This window comes from Lampetra planeri, chromosome 31, assembly GCF_965212315.1.
Source record: "Lampetra planeri chromosome 31, kcLamPlan1.2.h2, whole genome shotgun sequence".
Taxonomy (NCBI): domain Eukaryota; kingdom Metazoa; phylum Chordata; class Hyperoartia; order Petromyzontiformes; family Petromyzontidae; genus Lampetra; species Lampetra planeri.
This window is the reverse complement of record NC_136137.1, coordinates 8414701-8437217: the sequence shown is the minus strand read 5'-3', so window position 1 is coordinate 8437217 and position 22517 is coordinate 8414701. Positions and strand designations below refer to the sequence as shown.

The 22517-nt window shown below is 52.4% G+C and overlaps 1 protein-coding gene across 5 annotated transcripts in view; it reads right to left on the bottom strand.

Annotated features, from left to right (window-relative positions):
* LOC144729172 (mitogen-activated protein kinase kinase kinase 3-like) overlaps nucleotides 1-22517 on the bottom strand; it is a 46983-nt gene that overhangs the window by 8063 nt on the left and 16403 nt on the right. For all 5 annotated transcript variants that reach the window (XM_078609202.1, XM_078609199.1, XM_078609203.1 and 2 more), the window contains 12 exons: nucleotides 22253-22368; nucleotides 20259-20299; nucleotides 19316-19415; nucleotides 18638-18754; nucleotides 14978-15098; nucleotides 13002-13138; nucleotides 7039-7109; nucleotides 5748-5815; nucleotides 5010-5102; nucleotides 4002-4208; nucleotides 1412-1560; nucleotides 420-551 (listed from right to left, as the gene is read on the bottom strand). In XM_078609202.1, the coding sequence (XP_078465328.1) occupies nucleotides 420-551; nucleotides 1412-1560; nucleotides 4002-4208; nucleotides 5010-5102; nucleotides 5748-5815; nucleotides 7039-7109; nucleotides 13002-13138; nucleotides 14978-15098; nucleotides 18638-18754; nucleotides 19316-19415; nucleotides 20259-20299; nucleotides 22253-22368 (1352 nt within the window). The remainder of the gene's footprint in view (nucleotides 1-419; nucleotides 552-1411; nucleotides 1561-4001; nucleotides 4209-5009; nucleotides 5103-5747; nucleotides 5816-7038; nucleotides 7110-13001; nucleotides 13139-14977; nucleotides 15099-18637; nucleotides 18755-19315; nucleotides 19416-20258; nucleotides 20300-22252; nucleotides 22369-22517) is intronic.

Sequence of the window (22517 nt, the reverse complement as noted above, 5' to 3'; positions counted from 1 at the left end):
CTGTGCAAAAACCATCAGTAGTCCCTAAAGAACTGCCATTGCATAACTCACAGAAGCCGATTGATTTCTATACACGAGTTTCTTGCGTACGTCACTTGAAACTCACGGTGGTGTTTTGGTGGTACTGCTGCTGCTGCCTTGGCGTTGGCGCAAAAGCACAATTAACAAAAATAATAACTCCAACGCGTTCGTCAATAACACTGCGAGTGGCCTTAACAAAGGCCACTCGACCTCTCTCACCTGTGCTGTGAAGAAGGGACATTTCACAAAAACGTCACCGATTATTTACAGCTCTCCAATTGTTCTTGACGCAGCCCAGGCGACGCCGTCCCACGTGTCCCATCGCGTTTTGTTCATCTTCCGACGAAGCGAAAGACGCGGCAATGATTCGCTGAGCGGGGGGGGGGGGGGAGGCGTACCCCAGGCATGAACTCCATGAAGATGGAGAGGGTGCGCTCCACGGCGTCCTGCAGGCAGCCGAAGTACTGCACGATGCGCTCGTGGTGCAGGTTCTTCAGCAGCTGGATCTCACACTCGAGTGCCTTCACCTCCTGCACACGCCGGCGGTGGACGCACACCGCCACCACCATCGTCAGATCAGAACACCAAACTACCATCACACCACACTGTCACACCAAACCACCACCACACCACCACAACGTAACACCATCGCACCAAACCACAACACCTGACCAACACACAACCATCACACCACACCGTCACACCAAAACTACCACCACACCATCGCACCATACCACAACATCTCACCAACACACAACCATCACACCACACCATCACACCAAACCACCACCACAACATAACACCATCGCACCAAACCACAACACCTCACCAACACACAACCATCACACCACACCGTCACACCAAAACCACCACCACACCGCAACTCACCTTGTATTACTGTGGAATTACATCATAGCATAATGCCACAGCATAACACCTTGTGATACAATAACACAATGTCATACCTTAACACCAACTCACACCACGACACCACACCATGCTCTCACACCATACCAACAAGACAAAACATTAACACTACGATTTTAAAAAAATGTACAACTTTACCAATTATTACATTTCCCGGCCACCTAGGACCCATTTCGTACAGAGAGGGTCCTTGCCTACAGCATCTCACTCAGCTGATGAGAAACCGGATGTCAAATCCAGTCCCGAGTTTGCCTGTACCGAATCAATGGTGGTGAAAAGATGCACTCCTGTTGGACCAATGGGTCGTGTAAGCAAAACACTTGTGTTCTTCACGTGGACGAGACCGACACATGCAGGCGTCGGCGGCATCCGCTCATCTATTTTGTTCTTTGAATTCTTCTCAACGACGATGCCGCCGCCGCCACTGCACGTGAGCGTGGGCGCCCGCGTGCCCGCCCCTCACCTTGCTCGTCTCCAGGCTGTCGGGGTCGAACTGCACCTGCTTGACGGCGAGCTCGCGCCCCGTGTCGGCGTCGTAGCACAGGAACACGCGGCCAAACGCGCCCTGGCCCAGCAGCTTCCCCAGCCGCCAGTTCGTGGGCGCCCGTGGGGCTGTGGGTGGCGCACGGCACGAGGGGTGGAGGGGGGCGGAGGACGATTGAGGGAGAGGGCATGGCACGACCAACAGGGGCACGTGGCGAGGGCGTGGGCGACGGGGGCGTGCGACGGAAGGCACGACCACTTGTGCTGCTGCCATCTGCAGCCCAGCAGTGGGTTTTGGGAGTTTCACAAATCTCTGCGTGATCCACCAACCCCTGCCTCCAAAGTTCCGGATCACAGGCTTGTGCCACCACACACCTCCCCACCTCCCCCGCCCCCCCCCACCCCCGACGAAAGGAAAAGGGGTTATACATTGCACGACCACAAATACAAGTGGCAGCATCACAAAGTTTGACTTTTTTCGTGCTCAATCACGGGAAAAACAATGGCTTATTGAGCGGGAGGGGAAGCGCCCGCTGCAGCTGGCAGCTAAATGTAACGAGCTCCCGTGAGCACGATAACATCTGTGGCCCGCCGAATCTGTGGCTGCCGCCCAGAGGTTGACCCCAGCCAAACGCCGCTGCTCGCCACGACCAGACACGACCACACAACGCGAACCACAACAGCAGCCGCAACCACGACGCCAGCGGCGATAGGCCACAACGCCAGCGGTGCTTGACAACAACCGCGGCGTACGAGCGGCGTCTGTCCAAAAGCAACGACGCCGGCCCAAGTGCCCACAACCACAGCATTGTCTGACCACAGATATTGGGGAGGGGGGGGGGCCCTAGGCACGGTTGGGTGTTTACAGGAACATATCACAGAGACAGTGGGTGCGAGTGCCTACAGGGAGAGGCTACACGGGAGATGAGGGAAGGGGAGGTGCTAACCTTCCTGTCCCTTTAAAAAGAGAAGTCTGAGTCTGACCAGGTTATAAATATTTATAACCAATGAGGATGTTCGGGGGGGGGGGGGGGGGGGAGGTTTGAAGTATAGTATCTAACCGCAGCAGCAGCAACCACAACAACATGGGGAGACCTTTGCCCAGCAGTGGGATGTTACAGACCGAGAAACAACAACAAGAGAGGAGACACGTACATGCGGAGACCAGTGCAACAAAGACGGTGCAAACGAGACATGGCAGAGCAAACACGACAGGCGTTAGCAACGAGACAGAGAGAGACAAATTAGGATCGCGCCTCTCCAATCAGAGCGTGACTCCCCAAAATCGCGGAAATTCGTCGGGATGGCGGGGGAGAGGGCTCAGTCGTTCAGACGTTGATCGGCCCCCACACGCCAGGGCACACCTCCCCCCACGCCGGTGTTCAAATTGGAAATTAAATTATCGACGAAAAAAATCATCACGCGCGACGACGACCAGGACTGCCGGCCCACCAGGGATCAAAGCGTGGCCGACTTTGCCACGACCGAAGTTAAATGAAGACGGGAACTGAGATAACTTAGCAGAGAGAAAGACAAATAGAGGTAACTGGCTATATCTCCATAAATGTAAAAAGCAAAGTTGTGAATATGTGTGTCTGTTCAAAATGTTTAGCATACTTCCCGACATGCAACAAACTGTACATTTGGCATGTGGGTACTTTCCAGACTGTACACCATGCTAAAATTATTAAAACATACTTGTTTTTTTTTTGGGGGGGGGGGGGGGGGGAGCACAATAATGCATATATTTTTTGCACACCAAGTGAGCTGTGACGTCCAATCTGTCACGTGATCCGCGCACGTGGAAGCGTAACGCATTGTAGTGTAGCGGTTAGCGCGCCGCGCTACAAACCCGGCGACCCGAGTTCGATTCTCGCTCACGGCCACCACCGGTGACGATTATTTGAACCGGTCCTGGGCCTCCCCTAGGTCGACATAGCCTCAGCCTCAAACGCGTAACTGGCGTGGTGTGTGAACATCGCCATTGGGGAGACAAAGGCGGACAGGCGTGGTGTATCCAAGTCCAGGGCGAAGCCGGGTAGTTAAGCTAGTGTGTATTTAAAGGGAATTACTGAGTTCACCGATTGACCGACTTCATAATATTGGGGCAAGACGGGGGGGATTATCTGCCCCTTACATAAACATCCAATAACTAAGAGCGTCTCACTGCATGTCCGACTGCTTTTGTTGCCTCGACGAAGAGAACGGCCTCATGAAATCCACAGACATGAGCCTCTACTAAAACTCTCCAGGTCATCGTTGATGATGAGACTCAGACTCTCACTACTATAACTACACTGCCCTCGCACCACCAAAGAAAGATAAGATAACCTTACAGACTGTATGGGGCAAGTGCTGTTGGCGAGCACCTATGAAGGCCGGCACGGCACGCGAGTGAGGGGTGGGGTGGCCAGCACCATGCGCGGCCACCTTTGTCCCCCCACATACTCATTTGAGGCCGAGTCGACCTCGGGGGATGGGCCCGGGACGGGTTCAGATATCCGTCACCGCTTGTCGGCGGCGAACTTTGGTCGCCGGGTTGCGCACGCGGCGTGCGACCGGCCACTCACATCGGCTGGAGTGGTTCACGTCGTTGGCGGAGGGAGCCAGGCCCTCCATGTCGCTGGGCCGGCGTGGCCGCGGTACGGCGCCGCCATCTCCGTTCCCGGGGAACAGGCTGCTGCTGCTGCTGCCGCCGCCGCCGCCGCCGCAGTTGCCCTGGCCCAGCCCGAACGCCAGGGGAAAGGGGCGCCGCACCCGCGGGAAGGTCCGTCGACCTGTGTCGCACCCAACCCCACCACCAACGCCACCAGTCACCACCAGTCACCACAACCGCAGCGGTCAGCGCTGCTCTCGTCACCAATACACTTCAAACGTGAAATGTAAACGTGAAATGTTTCATGATCTGACAACCAACGCGCTTTCCCATAATTTAGTAACTGTTTTTCACTTTTTACCGTGGTTTCATCGTGGATATTATACCGCATGATACATCGTAGTATCTTTCGCCTTATCGCAGCGTACCCCGATTACTACAACAGGTGAAACAGCATCATCATCATCGTTACCATGTCCACAAAAGCTGAATCATGATCACCACTGCTATTACAACAACAGCTTAAAGATTATGATCGTTGGAATAACCATGACAATATCTGGTTCATAATCACGATCAATACCACCACCACCACCGGTCACCCCTACAACGCAAGCATCAGTTCAAGTTCATCGACGTTCATTCTGTGTAACCAGATGAGAACTCAACCAAGACCAGGATGAGTCTCATTTGCAAGAGTGACCTGGGGGGCATTAGTCTGCTAGTAGGAGGCGATGATTGCTACGGCTCTTTGTGTGTGTGTGATCCCAACCGAGTGATTTGTGGTGTACATTGTCGAACTTTGCCAATTTTGACCGTGACGCCGACTCTTGCGAATGACATCACGGTGTCTCTGATAGACGAAGGGGCACTATTGACCACACGGTCATTACACACGCAGCAATAACCGATGACGCATCGCATGCACGAGGTGTGCAGCGCAGAGGGTCAGTGGCTGGCGCCGTGCGGGAGGGTGCGGTACCATCGCTGTTGTCATGCTGCTGGAAGAAGCCCTGGAGGCGCCGGGGATAGGTGCCGCCCTTGCCAGCGCGTTCCATCAGCCTCGTCTCGTACTCTACAAGGCGGAGGGCGGCCGCACGGACGCCGCACACACGCAGAGGTTACACCGGCGCAGTCTCGCACATTCACCCAATCACACAAACGCGACCATGGCAACAGAATGATCCCTCTACTCCAGGTCATCGTCGATGGCGAGACTCGAATATTGCAGTGATGTCCCTAGAGTGCTGTAGTGCCACAACGTTTCAAAATCCTCTTTCTATCAAGAGAGAATGGCCAAATTTTAAACATGTCGCGCAACCTGAGACACACAGCCCAGTTCCATCTATTGCATTTATGCTGATTAAAAGTAAACCGAAAGGAGTTCAAATCTTGATTTAAAGTTTTCGTGACTGCAGGGATTAATATTCTTGGTTCTTTCGGTAAAGTCACGTAGAAGGAAAATAATAACATAATATTAATATAAAAAAAAAATATTACTTTATTATTTCCCTTCTACGTGACTTTACCGAAAGAACCAAGAATACGAAAGGAGTTTGTTTCACACCAAAAGAATTGAGTTAATTCATCTGAACCAATGGTTTTCTCAACAGCAGGGAAATAGAGCACCCTGTTCCGACTCTCTATGGCCTCATCAGTAGAGTGCGGCCCACGAAAGAAACCTACGCGGTTTGTTCCTCTGCAAACAGCGGTCCCTTACCCGAGTACTCGTGATGGTTGTCTGGGAAGCTCTGAGCCCTGGACATACGTCCTGGATGGTAGCTGTCACTGTTGAGAGGGCAGCAGGGGAAGAGGGCAGCAGGGTGAGGAAGGGCAGCACAGGGGAGAGACTCAAAGGGGTGGCCTGGTTGGCCCAGAGATCAGAGCACTGAGCTACCACCGGGCTGAGTCTTGGGTACGAATCCAGGTTTCAGCCACTTGCTGTGATTAAACCGAGTTCTCAAGCATAAGGATTTGACGGTCTCTGCCCAGTCAACAACCGTAACATTACATTTGGCAGAGCACTTAATTTTGCTAAATTTCAACTGTTAGAATTTACTTTTTGTTTATTTGACTGTCACGAGAAGAACGTTACTTGCAGTGAGAGGGCGAGTGGGAAAGCGCTGCGCCATACTCGGTGGGAACAGAGGTCACTTGAAGGGATCTTAGCAGTAGCTCGGTGGCATATGCTTCTGTGGGCTGTTATCAACACAGAGTGCTGCAGTGCAACTGCGAGATATTTTAATTATTCATCATCTCATCTCATGAGGAGTAAAAATCACGTGTTCAGGGAATATTCTGTGGTTTTGCAAAATAACCCCAGAAAAGAGAATAATAGGTCAGATATCTCAAAGCAGTACGAGATTCAGTGCAAAATCTCATGGATAAATAAGACAACGTTCTATTGATTCTTCTTATTATTATTATTCTGTGCAGTAGTTATATAATTATTACAAATAGAATGTTGCGGAACACTCTGTGCAAATTAAGTTAGAATGGGCATTACGTTTAAAACCAGCGAGAACAGAGAAAAGCAGAATGTTTCTGTGGAAGGGAACATTCCTTTCCATCCCGGCCAAGTTAGGAGAAGGGGAGACCCCCCCCCCCCCACTACAGGCCCGCTCGCCGCCCCCCACCTCCCCCCCTTTGTGCTGAGACTGGGTGGTATAAGGGGGGTGTAGAAAGGGGGAGCGATGGTGCAGCAGTTAGCGCGCCGCGCTACGAACCCAGTGACCCGAGTTTGATCCCTGCTCACGGCCACCAATACCAGTGATGATTGTCTGAATCGGTCCGGGGCATCTTCTAAGTCGACTCAGCCTCAAATGAGTACCTCGTGCGATGCGTTAACATCAGCACTGCGGATACAAATGTGGCCGAGCGCGCTCTTGGCCACCCACCCCCTCGTGTGCCATGCTGGCCTTCATAGGTGCTACTCGCTAACAGCACTTGCCCCGACAGTCTGTTAAGGCCATACGGAAGATCTTTTTATTTGTGGGCGGGGGTGCTGATACCTCAAGCAGCTGTCCAGAGACTGGCAGCTCCCGCCGATTGAGTTGTCCGCACTGCTTAGTGGGTCCAGCATCTGCGCACAGATAGGCACACACAGCCAGCGGATCACGCACCTCCTTGCCTCATCACACGCACCTCTTCGCGCAGCTCCGTAGCGTGGGCGCTGACGCGGCCCCAGCGATTGCCACGTTCGCCACCTGCTGCAGAGGTTCGCGATTCAAATCCGGCAGGGCCATCCTGGTTAATACCGCGGGATCATTAATTGTAAATATACCACTACGCGCCATCCACTTCACTCACGGTGGATGTTAAAGGTCACCGCGTGAGGTCATTCGCAAGGCAAGGCCATTGTGTGCCAGCGTCATGGTCCAAATAACCAAAGAAATGCCCGCAAAATTCCTCAATTGGAATCTACATCGCAATCATCACTGCCAACTATGAAAACTTGGTAGGACCCCTCCTGGAAAACAGTCATGAAACTGAGCGAGGCTCTCCTTGGTAGGCAAGCGTGGTTCGTATGGGCGCCCTCTCTTCGTAGCCCAGCGTCTGGCCCGTGGACCCCAGTGCAAATGCACCGCCTGCACACTCAATATCTACTCCACCGTCTCTACACAACAACGGCAGGCAGCAACGCGCCCCAAACACACGCCTGAAACGTACAACTCAAACACCTCCACACAACTATGTGCACGTCAACACACCTCAATCACTCAGCTAACATCCTTCACCTGTTACCACGACACACGTTCTCACACCCTCCTCCTGATCGGGGTTCTTATTCTACCCCTGTACGCGTGGATTTCTCCTCTGGACGATCCGGTGTGTTCTCGCATACCAGACACCATTACAAAGTGTTTGGTATGCGAGGCCTGACACCACTCAGTGGGTAAGAGAAGGGCAATAACATTGTTATTGCCAAAGACGAAGGCAAGTGTAGTCACGCAGGCATCTATAAAGGCTGGCAAGAGGGCGTTTTGCCGAACACTCCGGCCTGGCCGTCTTTGTCTCCCCCAGCTCTGGTGTTTATACGCCGCACCAGGTGCTCCTTTACGTACGGACGTTGAACTTCTTTCGCACCGTACGCAGCAGTCCAACTGTGCTAATCGGAGGTACGGGAGAGACTGGGGTTGAACTAGGGGGCGCAAATCCGGACCAGTTTAGATATTCCCCACTTGAGTTAGCCGCGGCTGGGAGTCGAGATTGGGTCACCAGGTTCATCGGGCAATGTGCTCAACACTTACACCGAGAAAGGGTCTCATGACCCGTACCAGCAGCAGCATCGTTGTCCCCCGTCGTCTGCGGTAATTAAATCTGCCGTGTAACAAAGGTAGTCTCAGAGTAAATGCGGGATTAATGGCAAACACTAAACTCTTGCCAAATCAATGCTTACCATTTTCTGAACGGGTCACACTTTTTAAGCCCTTTTGTCCTGGAGTGGAAGAAACACATCTTGTACGGTAATTAAATCGTATGCTGAGCTTGGCCACTGGCAATCGACTCCGGGGAAACGATCATCCAAGTTCTCGCAAATCGAGGTCTACATCCAAGTTGTATGCATATGTATGTCGAACAGCTTTTGCACCGTACATAGCCAACCGTGCTAATTGGAGTTATCACAATCCAAGGTCTATACGAATAAATAAAACATACTAATATTGTGAAAACCCTCGAGGAGAATCGGACGGCTGCATTGAGACTGCACGGAGAAAGCAACAAAAGAGATATATCAAGGGGGAGTCGGAAACGAGAGAAACGCTTTTGCCAAAATAATTAACGGCAACATAATTTAAAAATATATATAACGTGCCTGTTGGTCCGTCTGTTCCGAGCGTTCTGATTGGCTGGAAGCCAAAGGGTGCGCAAGGTGGCCGCGGGAGGGAAGGGCATGGGGGTTGTCCCGCGCGTTGGTGGGCACCAGGGGGTGGAGACGTCGGGATGTTAGGGGTGTGGTAGTTGGGGGGGGAGGGCATCGTTCAACGACGGGCACTTCCACCACCGCCGCCACCACCCAGCCATCCGGAGGGTCACTGCCCACCCGCCCGCCCGCACTGCCTTGCGTCGTATCCGCACTGCCCATGGCAAGCGCAATCACCAATTCCATAAATAGAAAATGAAAGAATCTCTCAAATGTGACTGCGGCGGACCACAACAAACAGTGGAACGCATCGTGAACTCATGTCCACTGCGAGCCTATGAGTCTCTCTGTGACAGTCCATGGGTCTCTCTGCGGGTCGATGGCTCTCCGTGCGAGTCGATGACTTTCTGTGGGATTCACCGATTGTGCCTGGAAGCCAGCTGCTGGACTAGACGTCGATTCAGAGCTGCTACTCAATTCACATCCAAAAGAAGAACAATTATCCTGTACGATGCACCAACTAGACCCTTGACCACAGGAGCGAGCCCACCGTGAAATCTGAAAACTCAAAGGTCACATTGATGCAATACCACTTAGTGTGGACACCACACAACACGTGGTGGTGTGGACACAACACGTTGTGGTGTGGACACAACACAACACGTGGTGGTGTTGACACAACACGTTGTGGTGTTGACACAACACGTTGTGGTGTGGACACAACACAACACGTGGTAGTGTGGACACAACACAACACGTGGTGGTGTGGACACAACACAACACGTAGTGGTGTGGACACAACACAACACGTAGTGGTGTGGACACAACACAACACGTAGTGGTGTGGACACAACACAACACGTGGTGGTGTGGACACAACACAACACGTGGTGGTGTTGACACAACACGTGGTGGTGTGGACACAACACGTGGTGGTGTGGACACAACACAACACGTGGTGGTGTGGACACAACACAACACGTGGTGGTGTGGACACAACACGTGGTGGTGTGGACACAACAAGTGGTGGTGTGGACACAACAAGTGGTGGTGTGGACACAACAAGTGGTGGTGTGGACACAACACGTTGTGGTGTGGACACAACACGTGGTGGTGTGGACACAACAAGTGGTGGTGTGAACACAACAAGTGGTGGTGTGAACACAACACGTTGTGGTGTGGACACAACACAACAAGTGGTGGTGTGGACACAACAAGTGGTGGTGTGAACACAACACGACAAGTGGTGGTGTGAACACAACACAACACGTGGTGGTGTGGACACAACACGTTGTGGTGTGGACACAACACAACAAGTGGTGGTGTGGACACAACAAGTGGTGGTGTGGGCACAACACAACAAGTGGTGGTGTGGACACAACAAGTGGTGGTGTGGACACAACACAACAAGTGGTGGTGTGGACACAACAAGTGGTGGTGTGGACACAACACAACAAGTGGTGGTGTGGACACAACACGACAAGTGGTGGTGTGGACACAACAAGTGGTGGTGTGGACACAACACAACACGTGGTGGTGTGGACACAACAAGTGGTGGTGTGGACACCACACAACACGTGGTGGTGTGGACACAACAAGTGGTGGTGTGGACACCACACAACAAGTGGTGGTGTTGACACCACACAACAAGTGGTGGTGTTGACACAACACAACAAGTGGTGGTGTGGACACAACACAACAAGTGGTGGTGTGGACACAACACGTGGTGGTGTGGACACAACACGACAAGTGGTGGTGTGGACACCACACAACAAGTGGTGGTGTTGACACAACACAACAAGTGGTGGTGTGGACACAACACAACAAGTGGTGGTGTGGACTCAACACAACAAGTGGTGGTGTGGACACAACACAACAAGTGGTGGTGTGGACACAACACAACAAGTGGTGGTGTGGACACAACAAGTGGTGGTGTGGACACAACACGTTGTGGTGTGGACACAACACAACACGTGGTGGTGTGGACACAACACAACACGTGGTGGTGTGGACACAACAAGTGGTGGTGTGGACACAACACGTGGTGGTGTGGACACAACACAACAAGTGGTGGTGTGGACACAACACAACAAGTGGTGGTGTGGACACAACAAGTGGTGGTGTGGACACAACACAACAAGTGGTGGTGTGGACACAACACAACAAGTGGTGGTGTGGACACAACACGTGGTGGTGTGGACACAACAAGTAGTGGTGTGAACACAACACAACACGTGGTGGTGTGGACACAACAAGTGGTGGTGTGGACACAACACAACACGTGGTGGTGTGGACACAACAAGTGGTGGTGTGGACACAACACAACAAGTGGTGGTGTGGACACAACACGTGGTGGTGTGGACACAACAAGTAGTGGTGTGAACACAACACAACACGTGGTGGTGTGGACACAACAAGTGGTGGTGTGGACACAACACAACACGTGGTGGTGTAGACACAACAAGTGGTGGTGTGGACACAACACAACAAGTGGTGGTGTGGACACAACACGTGGTGGTGTGGACACAACAAGTAGTGGTGTGAACACAACACAACACGTGGTGGTGTGGACACAACACGTGGTGGTGTGGACACAACAAGTAGTGGTGTGGACACAACACAACAAGTGGTGGTGTGGACACAACACGTGGTGGTGTGGACACAACAAGTAGTGGTGTGAACACAACACAACACGTGGTGGTGTGGACACAACACGTGGTGGTGTGGACACAACAAGTGGTGGTGTGGACACAACACAACAAGTGGTGGTGTGGACACAACACAACACGTGGTGGTGTGGACACAACACAACACGTGGTGGTGTGGACACAACACAACACGTGGTGGTGTGGACACAACACGTGGTGGTGTGGACACAACACGTTGTGGTGTGGACACAACACAACACGTGGTGGTGTGGACACAACACGTTGTGGTGTGGACACAACACAACACGTGGTGGTGTGGACACAACACAACACGTGGTGGTGTGGACACAACAAGTGGTGGTGTGGACACAACACGTGGTGGTGTGGACACAACACAACAAGTGGTGGTGTGGACACAACACAACAAGTGGTGGTGTGGACACAACAAGTGGTGGTGTGGACACAACAAGTGGTGGTGTGGACACAACACAACAAGTGGTGGTGTGGACACAACAAGTGGTGGTGTGGACACAACAAGTGGTGGTGTGGACACAACACAACACGTGGTGGTGTGGACACAACAAGTGGTGGTGTGGACACAACAAGTGGTGGTGTGGACACAACACAACAAGTGGTGGTGTGGACACAACACAACAAGTGGTGGTGTGGACACAACACGTGGTGGTGTGGACACAACAAGTAGTGGTGTGAACACAACACAACACGTGGTGGTGTGGACACAACAAGTGGTGGTGTGGACACAACACAACAAGTGGTGGTGTGGACACAACACAACAAGTGGTGGTGTGGACACAACACGTGGTGGTGTGGACACAACACAACAAGTGGTGGTGTGGACACAACACAACAAGTGGTGGTGTGGACACAACACGTGGTGGTGTGGACACAACAAGTAGTGGTGTGAACACAACACAACACGTGGTGGTGTGGACACAACAAGTGGTGGTGTGGACACAACACAACAAGTGGTGGTGTGGACACAACACGTGGTGGTGTGGACACAACAAGTAGTGGTGTGAACACAACACAACACGTGGTGGTGTGGACACAACACGTGGTGGTGTGGACACAACAAGTAGTGGTGTGGACACAACACAACAAGTGGTGGTGTGGACACAACACAACAAGTGGTGGTGTGGACACAACACGTGGTGGTGTGGACACAACAAGTAGTGGTGTGGACACAACACAACACGTGGTGGTGTGGACACAACAAGTGGTGGTGTGGACACAACACAACACGTGGTGGTGTGGACACAACACAACACGTGGTGGTGTGGACACAACACAACACGTGGTGGTGTGGACACAACACAACACGTGGTGGTGTGGACACAACAAGTGGTGGTGTGGACACAACACAACAAGTGGTGGTGTGGACACAACACAACAAGTGGCTACTCATCCGGCCGTGCGCGAGAGGAAGAGGGCAGACACTCACGCAGGGATCCAGCGCTTCGGGGATGAACTCCCCCTCGCTGTTGATGCTGGTGTAGGAGCCCTGGCGCGCCACCTGCTGCTGCCCGGCGGGGACGTGTCCGGGCGGAGGGGACGCGCTGCGCTCTCCCGACGGCGAGCCTGGCGCACCGGCCCCCGCCGCAACACGGGTCGACACGCAGCAAACACCGCGGAACGATTACCGGCACGCAACGAGGACAGAGATTCAGCCCCCCCCCCCCGCCCCCCCCCCCCCGTACAGCGTTAACAGACTTTTGCGACAATTACTGGGAGCAAAAATGTGGACGAGGGGGGCAGGTGGCCCGGCGCCACGCCCGGCTGCCTTTGTCTCCTCGGCGGTGGTGATGTCTGCACACTGCACCAGGTACTCGTTTAAAGCTGAGTCGACCTAAGGGAGGTCCCACCAGGATCGGTACAAATGTCCGCCACTGCTATTGGTCGTGAGTGGGAATCAAACTCGGGTCGCCGGCTTCATGACGCAATGCGATAACCACTGCTCCCCACAAAACAAACCGCATGACACACGACGCACACCACACAGCGATACGTACCGACAGGACAGCGTCACATGCCAACATACACCACACAAAGCACAAACGCACACCCCACAATGCACAACACCACACAGTCGTACAGCAACGCATGTATAAATAAGACGCAAATACATACACGCCATGGAAATTGCATACGGCCACATACGCCACACAACACATGCTGCCAGACATCCCAAATGTGGCACAGCACGGTGCCATAGGCTGTGGGAGAGGGCAATGCAGCCAAATCAATCGTTGCACTTTACTTATATGCTCCCGGCCTTAAGCACCCCACATTGACCAGGATGGTGAAGTACGATCGAATAACCCCAACGGCTTTGCATGGGGAGACCCTCATCCAGCAATGGGCTGACAGATACGTACTGATCCACAATAGATGCTTGGGTCAGGCCACGAAAATGGTCTCGCCATATTGATGTTAAACTACCCCCCCCAACCACCAGACATATCCAAACAAACTAATTGTCACATGGTGTACAATGGTTCAACCCACCGATTATTATTGTTTCGACTCACACCGGTTCAGCTGAAGAACAATTCCCACAGCCGAATTAATCAATCAGACACAAGGTTTTCGCTTGCAGCCGCGTCAAACATCCTCGGGACAAAATCCAGGAAGTCAAGAGTGTGAACACTGCAAACTGCATGGCTTTGTGACCCGGGTCTGCCTTGAAAATGAGACCCTCAGTCTCCACGGGCTCTCCCCGCGTGGTTTAAAACGAGTACGTTACATACGCAAGACGTTGGTAACCGATCGCTCTCCAGGTTTCCCCAGCCTCCCTGGGCCACGCAGCCCCAGGCCCTGCGGCCCGCCCACCTCGGGCTATCAGATGGGCAAAGAACCCAACCTATTGTAGCGATGGCGGCCTATGCGAGGGGCAGGAAGGGGAAGGCCTCGGCAGGCAGGCACGCACCGCAGGAAGTCACCGAGGCAATAAACACACATACCCGCACTAACGCACGCGAAAGCTCACCAACACTCACTCGTATTACCACACCACTGCTCGCTCACCCATACGAAGGTGCAAAGACAAAACAATCCCCATGTAGCCTTCAACAGAATGTTGGGACAAGTACTGTTAGCGAGCAGTACACTGTGGATTTGGCGTGATTTGGCGCATAACAACATGACTGGTTGTACTGAGCACCAATAGCAGTGGCTATCAATGCATACCGATGGTACAGCACAAGCGTTGGTACGTGCCAGTGCGTGCCAAAAGTGCACAATCGGCTCCGGGGGCACGTGGTATGTTGTCAGCACGTACAAACAGTACCAGCACTGGTTTGGTTGTCTGCCAGCGCGTACCGACAGCTACCAGCAGGGGCAGCAGCAGCCACAGCGTGCGGCAGTGCACGTGGGCAGCACAGCGCCGCTGCCGCAGCAGCGGTGTACGCAAGCGCGTACCGACAGAGAGGTGGCGGCTGCGCGGTGCGTGGGGTCCGCAGCGCGCGATGTCTCCCAGCGAGTGGGACGGCTTCATCTTCCCGCTGACGGTCATCGCCGGCTTCCCCAGCCCCGAGTCGTCCTGCTCGGCACAACGGCACAACGAGCGGCCCCCACCGTGAGCGGCACGCACGTGTGTGCGTGCGTGTGTGTGCGCGCGTGTGTGTGTGCGCGCATGCATCAGTGGGTAGGGGGCCCACAGCCGAGGGGAAAAATACGGCCCCACGACTTCATTTCATAATGTCCCGCAGCCATGTGAGGTCTGTTGCCTAGCACTTGGAACCGGCTGGCAAACGATATTCACCTATAGTTCCAGATCGTAACACGCACAGTGTTCAATCACTCGCGCGAAGACAGGGAGAGAGGTCGGCTTCAGAGGCGTGAGAGAACCACACACGCGGTGAGCCGGCTCCAAACAATTGTCCAAGCTTTGCGGTCCTCTACATATGAAGATGTTATCGGCCAATTAATAACGAGTGTTTAACATGTGGAAGGAAACCGGAGCACCCATGCAGACGGAACAGGTGGAGTGCACATTCCTGCTGTACCGCCTTCTCCTGGCGAGCCAGGACGTGGCACTTCCTTGACACCCACCGAAAGGGAGTTTTGAGAATTTAAAATGTATGTTCTACCCACCTTTTGGCGGCCTTGGTCAAGTGCTCAGTGAAACACCACCATTAAGGGGCAGACCAATCAGTTTCAAGGACAATGCATACATTATCAAAGCTACATGAACGTATTGGCAGAACAGCGGTGAAGTTTAACACACCGGTCCTCATAAAACAAGAATAAAATCTAAATTTGAACTGACATTCATCTTCCGACTGATTCGACATCACGAGAACTGATTTTGATGTACCCCACAAGATTTTCTGATCGGAGTTGTGGAAAATAAACAATCATTGTGAAAACATTACATTTTTACGTAACGCGTACCGGTGCACCGCCAATACGTTGATATTCCGTTGGCTTTCTTATTTTTTTGCCACGAGCAAGCATAGCTAATGCAAGCTTGACGCTGCCTTGCATCTTATATTTATCTGCCACTGCAAGCATCTGGGCGGCACTAATCGTGAGCTTGAGGGGAACACGTGTAACCTAGCAACAACACTGTGTTTAAATTGTGATTTAAAGCTTTCGTGACTGCAGGGATTCATATTCTTGGTCATTTCGGTAAAGTCACATAGAAGGGAAATAATAAAATAATACAAATATAAAACAATAAAAAACAATTGTTTTATATATGTATTATGTTATTATTTCCCTTCTAAACAATAAAAAACAATTGTTTTATATTTGTATTATTTTATTATTTCCCTTCTACGTGACTTTACCGAAAGAACCAAGAATAACACTGTGTTTATTACTTGTAGTGTGCTCACTCAATTTCTGTCTCTTACAAGAGGCCAGTGTGTGTGTGTGCGCGCGTGTTTATGTGTGGCTTGGGGGAGTGACAATGTAGCGGTTGGCGCACTGCGCTACAAACCTGACGACCTCCAGTTGTATTCTTGCCCATAATAACAGTGGCGAATATCTGAACTGGTCCTGGGCCTCCCCTAGGTCCACTCAACCTTAAATGAGTACCTGGCAAACAAAGGTGGCTCAGCGTGGTGTTTACCAGCCACCCCCTCGTGTGCCGCGTTTGCCTTCACGAGTGCTACTCACTAACAGCACTTGCCCCAAAAGTCTGTTGAAAGCTACACATGGGATGTCTTCAATGTGTGCTTGGCCACCAAAGGTATCTGAACATCCTATTTGCCCCTCCGATTCTACGACAGCCGAGCTTAAATGGTGCAGCTCTCCTGCAAGTAACTTCGCCGTACTCTTCACATGCTGCACAAAAATCCGATGTTCAACAAGGCAACTGCATGTTACTGAGCCTTTAACGAAACTAGCCCCCCTCCCCCTGCATCTGCTTCTACATAAATAGGGGCCGGAATGTCCAACTACCACATCCTCTCTCTTGCGTGGGCGACCTGACCCAGCGAGACCGATGGCGGTTGCGGAGAAGGAAAAGTAACTGCTCAGCCTATGCATCAAAGAGACACAACCGGTTATATAACATGGAATGTAAGGAACGCACGCACGGTAGAGCAGCGGTGCAATGAGCCCCAGCGGGCAGAGTTTTGTTTCCTGGTCAGGGCTGATATCGGTGATATCTGAACCAGTCCTGGGTGTGAGCCCTTCACCGACCCGCACACAGTGAAGTACGGTAAAACAATCCCCGCGACTGACATGGTGCGGGGGAGGCCTTCATCCAGCAGGGATTTGACAAAGGGGCAGTAAATTAATCACTTAAACAGTACCATGAAGGGAAATAACCAACTTGAATGTGTTACCTTCATATAAATCCGGTTTCTCTCATCAAACGTTTCCACTCTGTTACAAACGTGAAGAAAATAAATTCAACTATACTGGATTCACTGTTGCCGTGATGGCCATGTGACCAGCATGTCAAATTCTATTATAAAAAAGTTTTGCTGCCTGGCTGGCTTCCTGGCTAGCTGATCTATTGGCGGGCAAGTGCACCGCAGTGATGTCACCACGCACATCTGAGTGATTACGTCATCATGCCCCAGCCCCCACCAACCCCCCACTCTGGATGTGCTCATGCTAGAATGTACAATAAAATGCATTTAAATTATTTTTTAAAACAACGTTGCTCTATGTTGCAGTGCCACCTGCAACTTTCCTCTGGCAAGCAACACGAACAGCTGCGCCCATGCAGGAACACTGCACGCTCAACTTCAGCGTAACAGTGACCTCTAGAGGTGGACAAGGCAGGGTGAGTGTGTCATGTTGAAGTCAGCGCAGTAAAAACCTCACTAAGCCGGACTCAGAGGAACTTGGAAAGGCTACAGAAATAAATGTTTTAGATATCAAACTCTCAACAAAACTCCAACCGCACTAACTTCAGCGTCTATACTGTCCCTCGTTGTGGCTCCCTCGCCCTGGGCCCAGTCTCGCTCTCTCGCTGCTTCTCCCTTCTCGCTCCCCTTCACTGGAATCAACTCGCACTGCAGCTCACAGAGAAATTGTCTTCACTCGGACCTGCAGCTTCCGTCCCTCACTTAAAACAACCCCCGAGCCAATCCTGCTACTGCAACTGCCTCCACCCCTATCACTACCCCAACCCCTATCACTACCCCAACCCCTATCACTACCCCAGCCCCTATCACTACACCAACCCCTATCACTACTCCAACCCCTATCACTACTCAGCCCCTATCACTACCCCAACCCCTATCACTACCCCAACCCCTATCACTACTCCAACCCCTATCACTACTCCAACCCCTATCACTACCCCAACCCCTATCACTACCCTAATCGCTCCTTAACCACTCCCACCTGTTCTCCTGTCACCATAACTACACCACTTTTAATGACAACCCCACTATTTATCTCAACCCACTCTCATGTTACGTACAATTTTATAATCGCTGTAAGGCACGCTATACATTGATATCAGACAAAATTGGCCCCTGCTGCAAAACCACCGCAGACCTTGTCCGCGAAACACAGCAGCGCCTTCCGTCGCGATAGCCTCACGCTACGAGGCGGGACGCGAACGGCGAGCGTGGCACACGATGCGCGAAGAGGGGGGTGCGCCGCACTTACGCGAGTGTCGCAGTCCACGGCCACCAGGAGGATGCGGAGGCTCTTCATGTGAGCGCTCCAGTCCAGCAGCCCCACGGCCTTGTCCAGGTCGTCCTGCGAGATCAGCGGGATCAGCAGCTGCACACAGGGAGAAGGGGGGGGGGTCGTCGGCACCATCGTCGTCATCTCACAAAGCAACAACGACGCCACGGGGTTACGAGGGACATCCACCGTACGGCCAGGGGTGGGGGGGGTCACCTGTGAGCGGGTGGGTGGGTGAGCGAGTGCGAGTGAATGGGTGGTTGGGCGAGTGGGGTGATCGAGTGAGGGTGGGTCAGTGAGCGAGTAACGAAGCAGGCGAGTGAGTCTGCAGGTCGACGAGTGGGTGAGCAGTGAGTGAGTGAGCGAGAGAGCAAGTGAGTGAGTGAATGAATAAGCAGGTGAGCAAGTGACTGGGTGGGTGGGTTAGTGAGCGAGTGAGTGAGGGAGAAGGGGGGGTGAGGAGGTAAGTAAGGAAGTGAGAAGTTGAGTGAGGGAGAGGGTGGGTGAGCGTATGAGCGAGTCACTTAATCAGTAGGGGAGTGAATAAGTCAGCGAGCAGGCGGGCGAGTGCATGAGCGAGCATGTGAGTGGGACAGCAAGTGAGCGAGTGAGGGAATGGTGAAGGGTCTGAGCTGAATGACAAAGTGAGGCTCTCACCTCGTTATTGGTGTAGTGCAGCTCCATCATCTGCCCGAAGCCGGCCTGTGCCTTCAGCCGGATGGCCTCGAGTTTGACAGGCCGTGGGAACTGGATGATCCTGCAGCAGAGGCACGGTCACTCTTATAAACTTTTGAAATAAATATGATAGCGCATTGCATTGTACGGAGCTCTAAGCTCTAAATCTTTTCGGTTATCCAAGTACATTTGTGCCCGAGTATGTGTGTAGAGATGGGCTGAATTGGTACAGGAGGATCTGTCTGCTCAGCTCCTGGCCTCTGAGGAGGAGGATGTTCTTGAAGGACGCTACTGGACAGTTGGAGGCAGTCGCCCTCCAACAACAAAGGAGAGCAGCGGAGCTCACAACAAGGATTAGAGCACCGGGCGGCTAAAACGCAGCAAGTTGGCGCAGTAGTGAGCACAGGTGGCGCAAATGCCAGTCATCTCAGTCAGTTATCCCAGAACACTTGGGCCCGTCCTGTGACCTCCTGCACTTCACAGGATGGCCTCAAATGTACCTGGCCTGGCACAAGCCCTGTGGTGACGTCACCGCCGCTGAGTGCTGTATGGCAGCTGTTGTGAAATGTGCATCTGCTCGAGTATTTGTGTCCGAGTCTCTTTCTACCTCAGTGCGTGTCTAATTGTGTCTGTCAGTTGGTATAAATGAGCAGGATTCTGCCCGAATGTCTATGTCTGTGTTTGAGAGAATGAGTGTCTGAATGTGCATCTGTATGCAGGAGTGTCTGTTTTGTATGTCAGTCTCAATGTCGATATCCATTCCCCTGTGTGTGTCTCAATGTATGTCCATCTCATTGTATGCATACACGTCTCTATGTTTAAGTACGTGTCTGAGTGAGTGTCTGTCTGTCTGTCTGTTTGTCTGAATACTGAAGTGAGTGCCTGAACGTCATGTCTCAAGAATCTGTACTTGTCCAGGTCTCACCGTTTCTCTCCCCGGTACTCGAACTTGACCCGAACGTCGGTCTGTAAAAACATATAAAAGACCACATATGAAACGTGCTCATGCGTCATATCTCACCAGCTTACAGACCTGTTGAGGCAAGTGCCATGAGCAAACCATGAGGGCCAGCATTGCACACAGAGAGATGGTGTGGCCAGCACCATCTTCCCGCACGTCCGGTTAGCACGGTTGGATACGTACGGTGCGAAAGAAGTTGACCACACATGCATACTTCGGCTATCTTTGTCCCATCCTCTTCGTCTACCCAAGTATTCGTGTAAGGCCGAGTTAATCGACCAAGGACAGATTCTGCTGTGACATAAATGGGTACTCAACTCAGGTCGCCGGTATTATAATGCAGTGTGTGCAACGCTAAACCAGTCGCTCTCAACACCCACACACACAAAGAACCCCTGCATAGCCTCTAAGAGACTATTGGGGCAAGTGATGTTAGCGATCGCTTATTTGGGCCTACACAGCACACACAGGGTTGCGTAGCCAGCACTGAATCTCGCCGTCTGTGTCTCCCCAGTGCTGATGTTTAAATTTCGCACCACGTTTATTCATTTGACATTGAGCTGACCTAGGAAAGGCCCAGGACAGGTTCTGATACCATGTGTCGTTGATGTTAACCATTTCCAGGAATTGAACCCAGGTAAGTGGTCACCATTGGTCACCATGCTCGTGGCCTGTAATCCAGCACTGTGGAGGCGAGGGTTGGTGGATCACACAATAATTTTGAAACTCCTTTCGTGTGGGAGAAGACGGTAAAGCACAGTGTCAACTAATATCATCTGTCCTATCTGTATGGGATAGTGTTGCTCCCCACGCACTTAAGGGCCAACACAGATGGGTTCAAGATGGGCCAGCACCATCTTCCCGCACGTCCGGTTAGCACGGTTGGATACGTACGGTGCGAAAGAAGTTGACCACACATGCATACTTCGGCTATCTTTGTCCCATCCTCTTCGTCTACCCAAGTATTCGTGTAAGGCCGAGTTAATCGACCAAGGACAGATTCTGCTGTGACATAAATGGGTACTCAACTCAGGTCGCCGGTATTATAATGCAGTGTGTGCAACGCTAAACCAGTCGCTCTCAACACCCACACACACAAAGAACCCCTGCATAGCCTCTAAGAGACTATTGGGGCAAGTGATGTTAGCGATCGCTTATTTGGGCCTACACAGCACACACAGGGTTGCGTAGCCAGCACTGAATCTCGCCGTCTGTGTCTCCCCAGTGCTGATGTTTAAATTTCGCACCACGTATATTCATTTGACATTGAGCTGACCTAGGAAAGGCCCAGGACAGGTTCTGATACCATGTGTCGTTGATGTTAACCATTTCCAGGAATTGAACCCAGGTAAGTGGTCACCATTGGTCACCATGCTCGTGGCCTGTAATCCAGCACTGTGGAGGCGAGGCAATAATTTTGAAACTCCTTTCGTGTGGGAGAAGACGGTAAAGCAGTGTCAACTAATATCATCTGTCCTATCTGTATGGGATAGTGTTGCTCCCCACGCATCTAAGGGCCAACACAGATGGGTTCAAGAACAGGCTCGCCGTGGCTGCCAGCTCCTGGCCACTTCATGGCCTCAGCGGGTGTGGGAGTTTGACAAATCTCTCTCTGCGCAATCGGCCGCCCCTCGCCTCCAAAGAACTGGCTTGGGGCACAGGCCACACTACCGTGCGAGGCCCATGGACGAGGCTGCTTGGTGGACGATGGTGAAGGGACCAATGTATGGAGGAGGCTGCTTCTAAAGGTGGTGGCTGTGGATAAGGCAGATATAGCGTAGCTGTAGGGAGGTGGTTGTAGGGAAGGGTGACTGTAGTGAGGGTAGCTTTAGAGAGGGCGGCTGTTGTGAGAGTGGTTGTCGAGATGAAATGCTGCGGAGGAAGGGGTCGTAGTGAGGGCAGCTGTGGTGGTTGAGGGTGGCTGGAGGAAGGGGTGGGGGTGGGCCTGTGCTTTGTACCGAGGGTGCTGCGGGGCCCTTATGCCGACTGGGGTCGACCCCTGGGGCCCTCTGCCGCTGGGACATCTTGAGGGCCACCAGGTCCTTCATGATGGAGTGGAGCGCCCGTTGCTCGTCTGTAAATGGGCAAAAACACACACCGCACAAAGTTAACACTCGCTAACACAACACTCTCCAACATCGACACGCACCTGCACCGCCACTCACCGACACCGACGCTCGCACTGACACTCATTCGCACAGATATTCACCTGCACAGAAAACT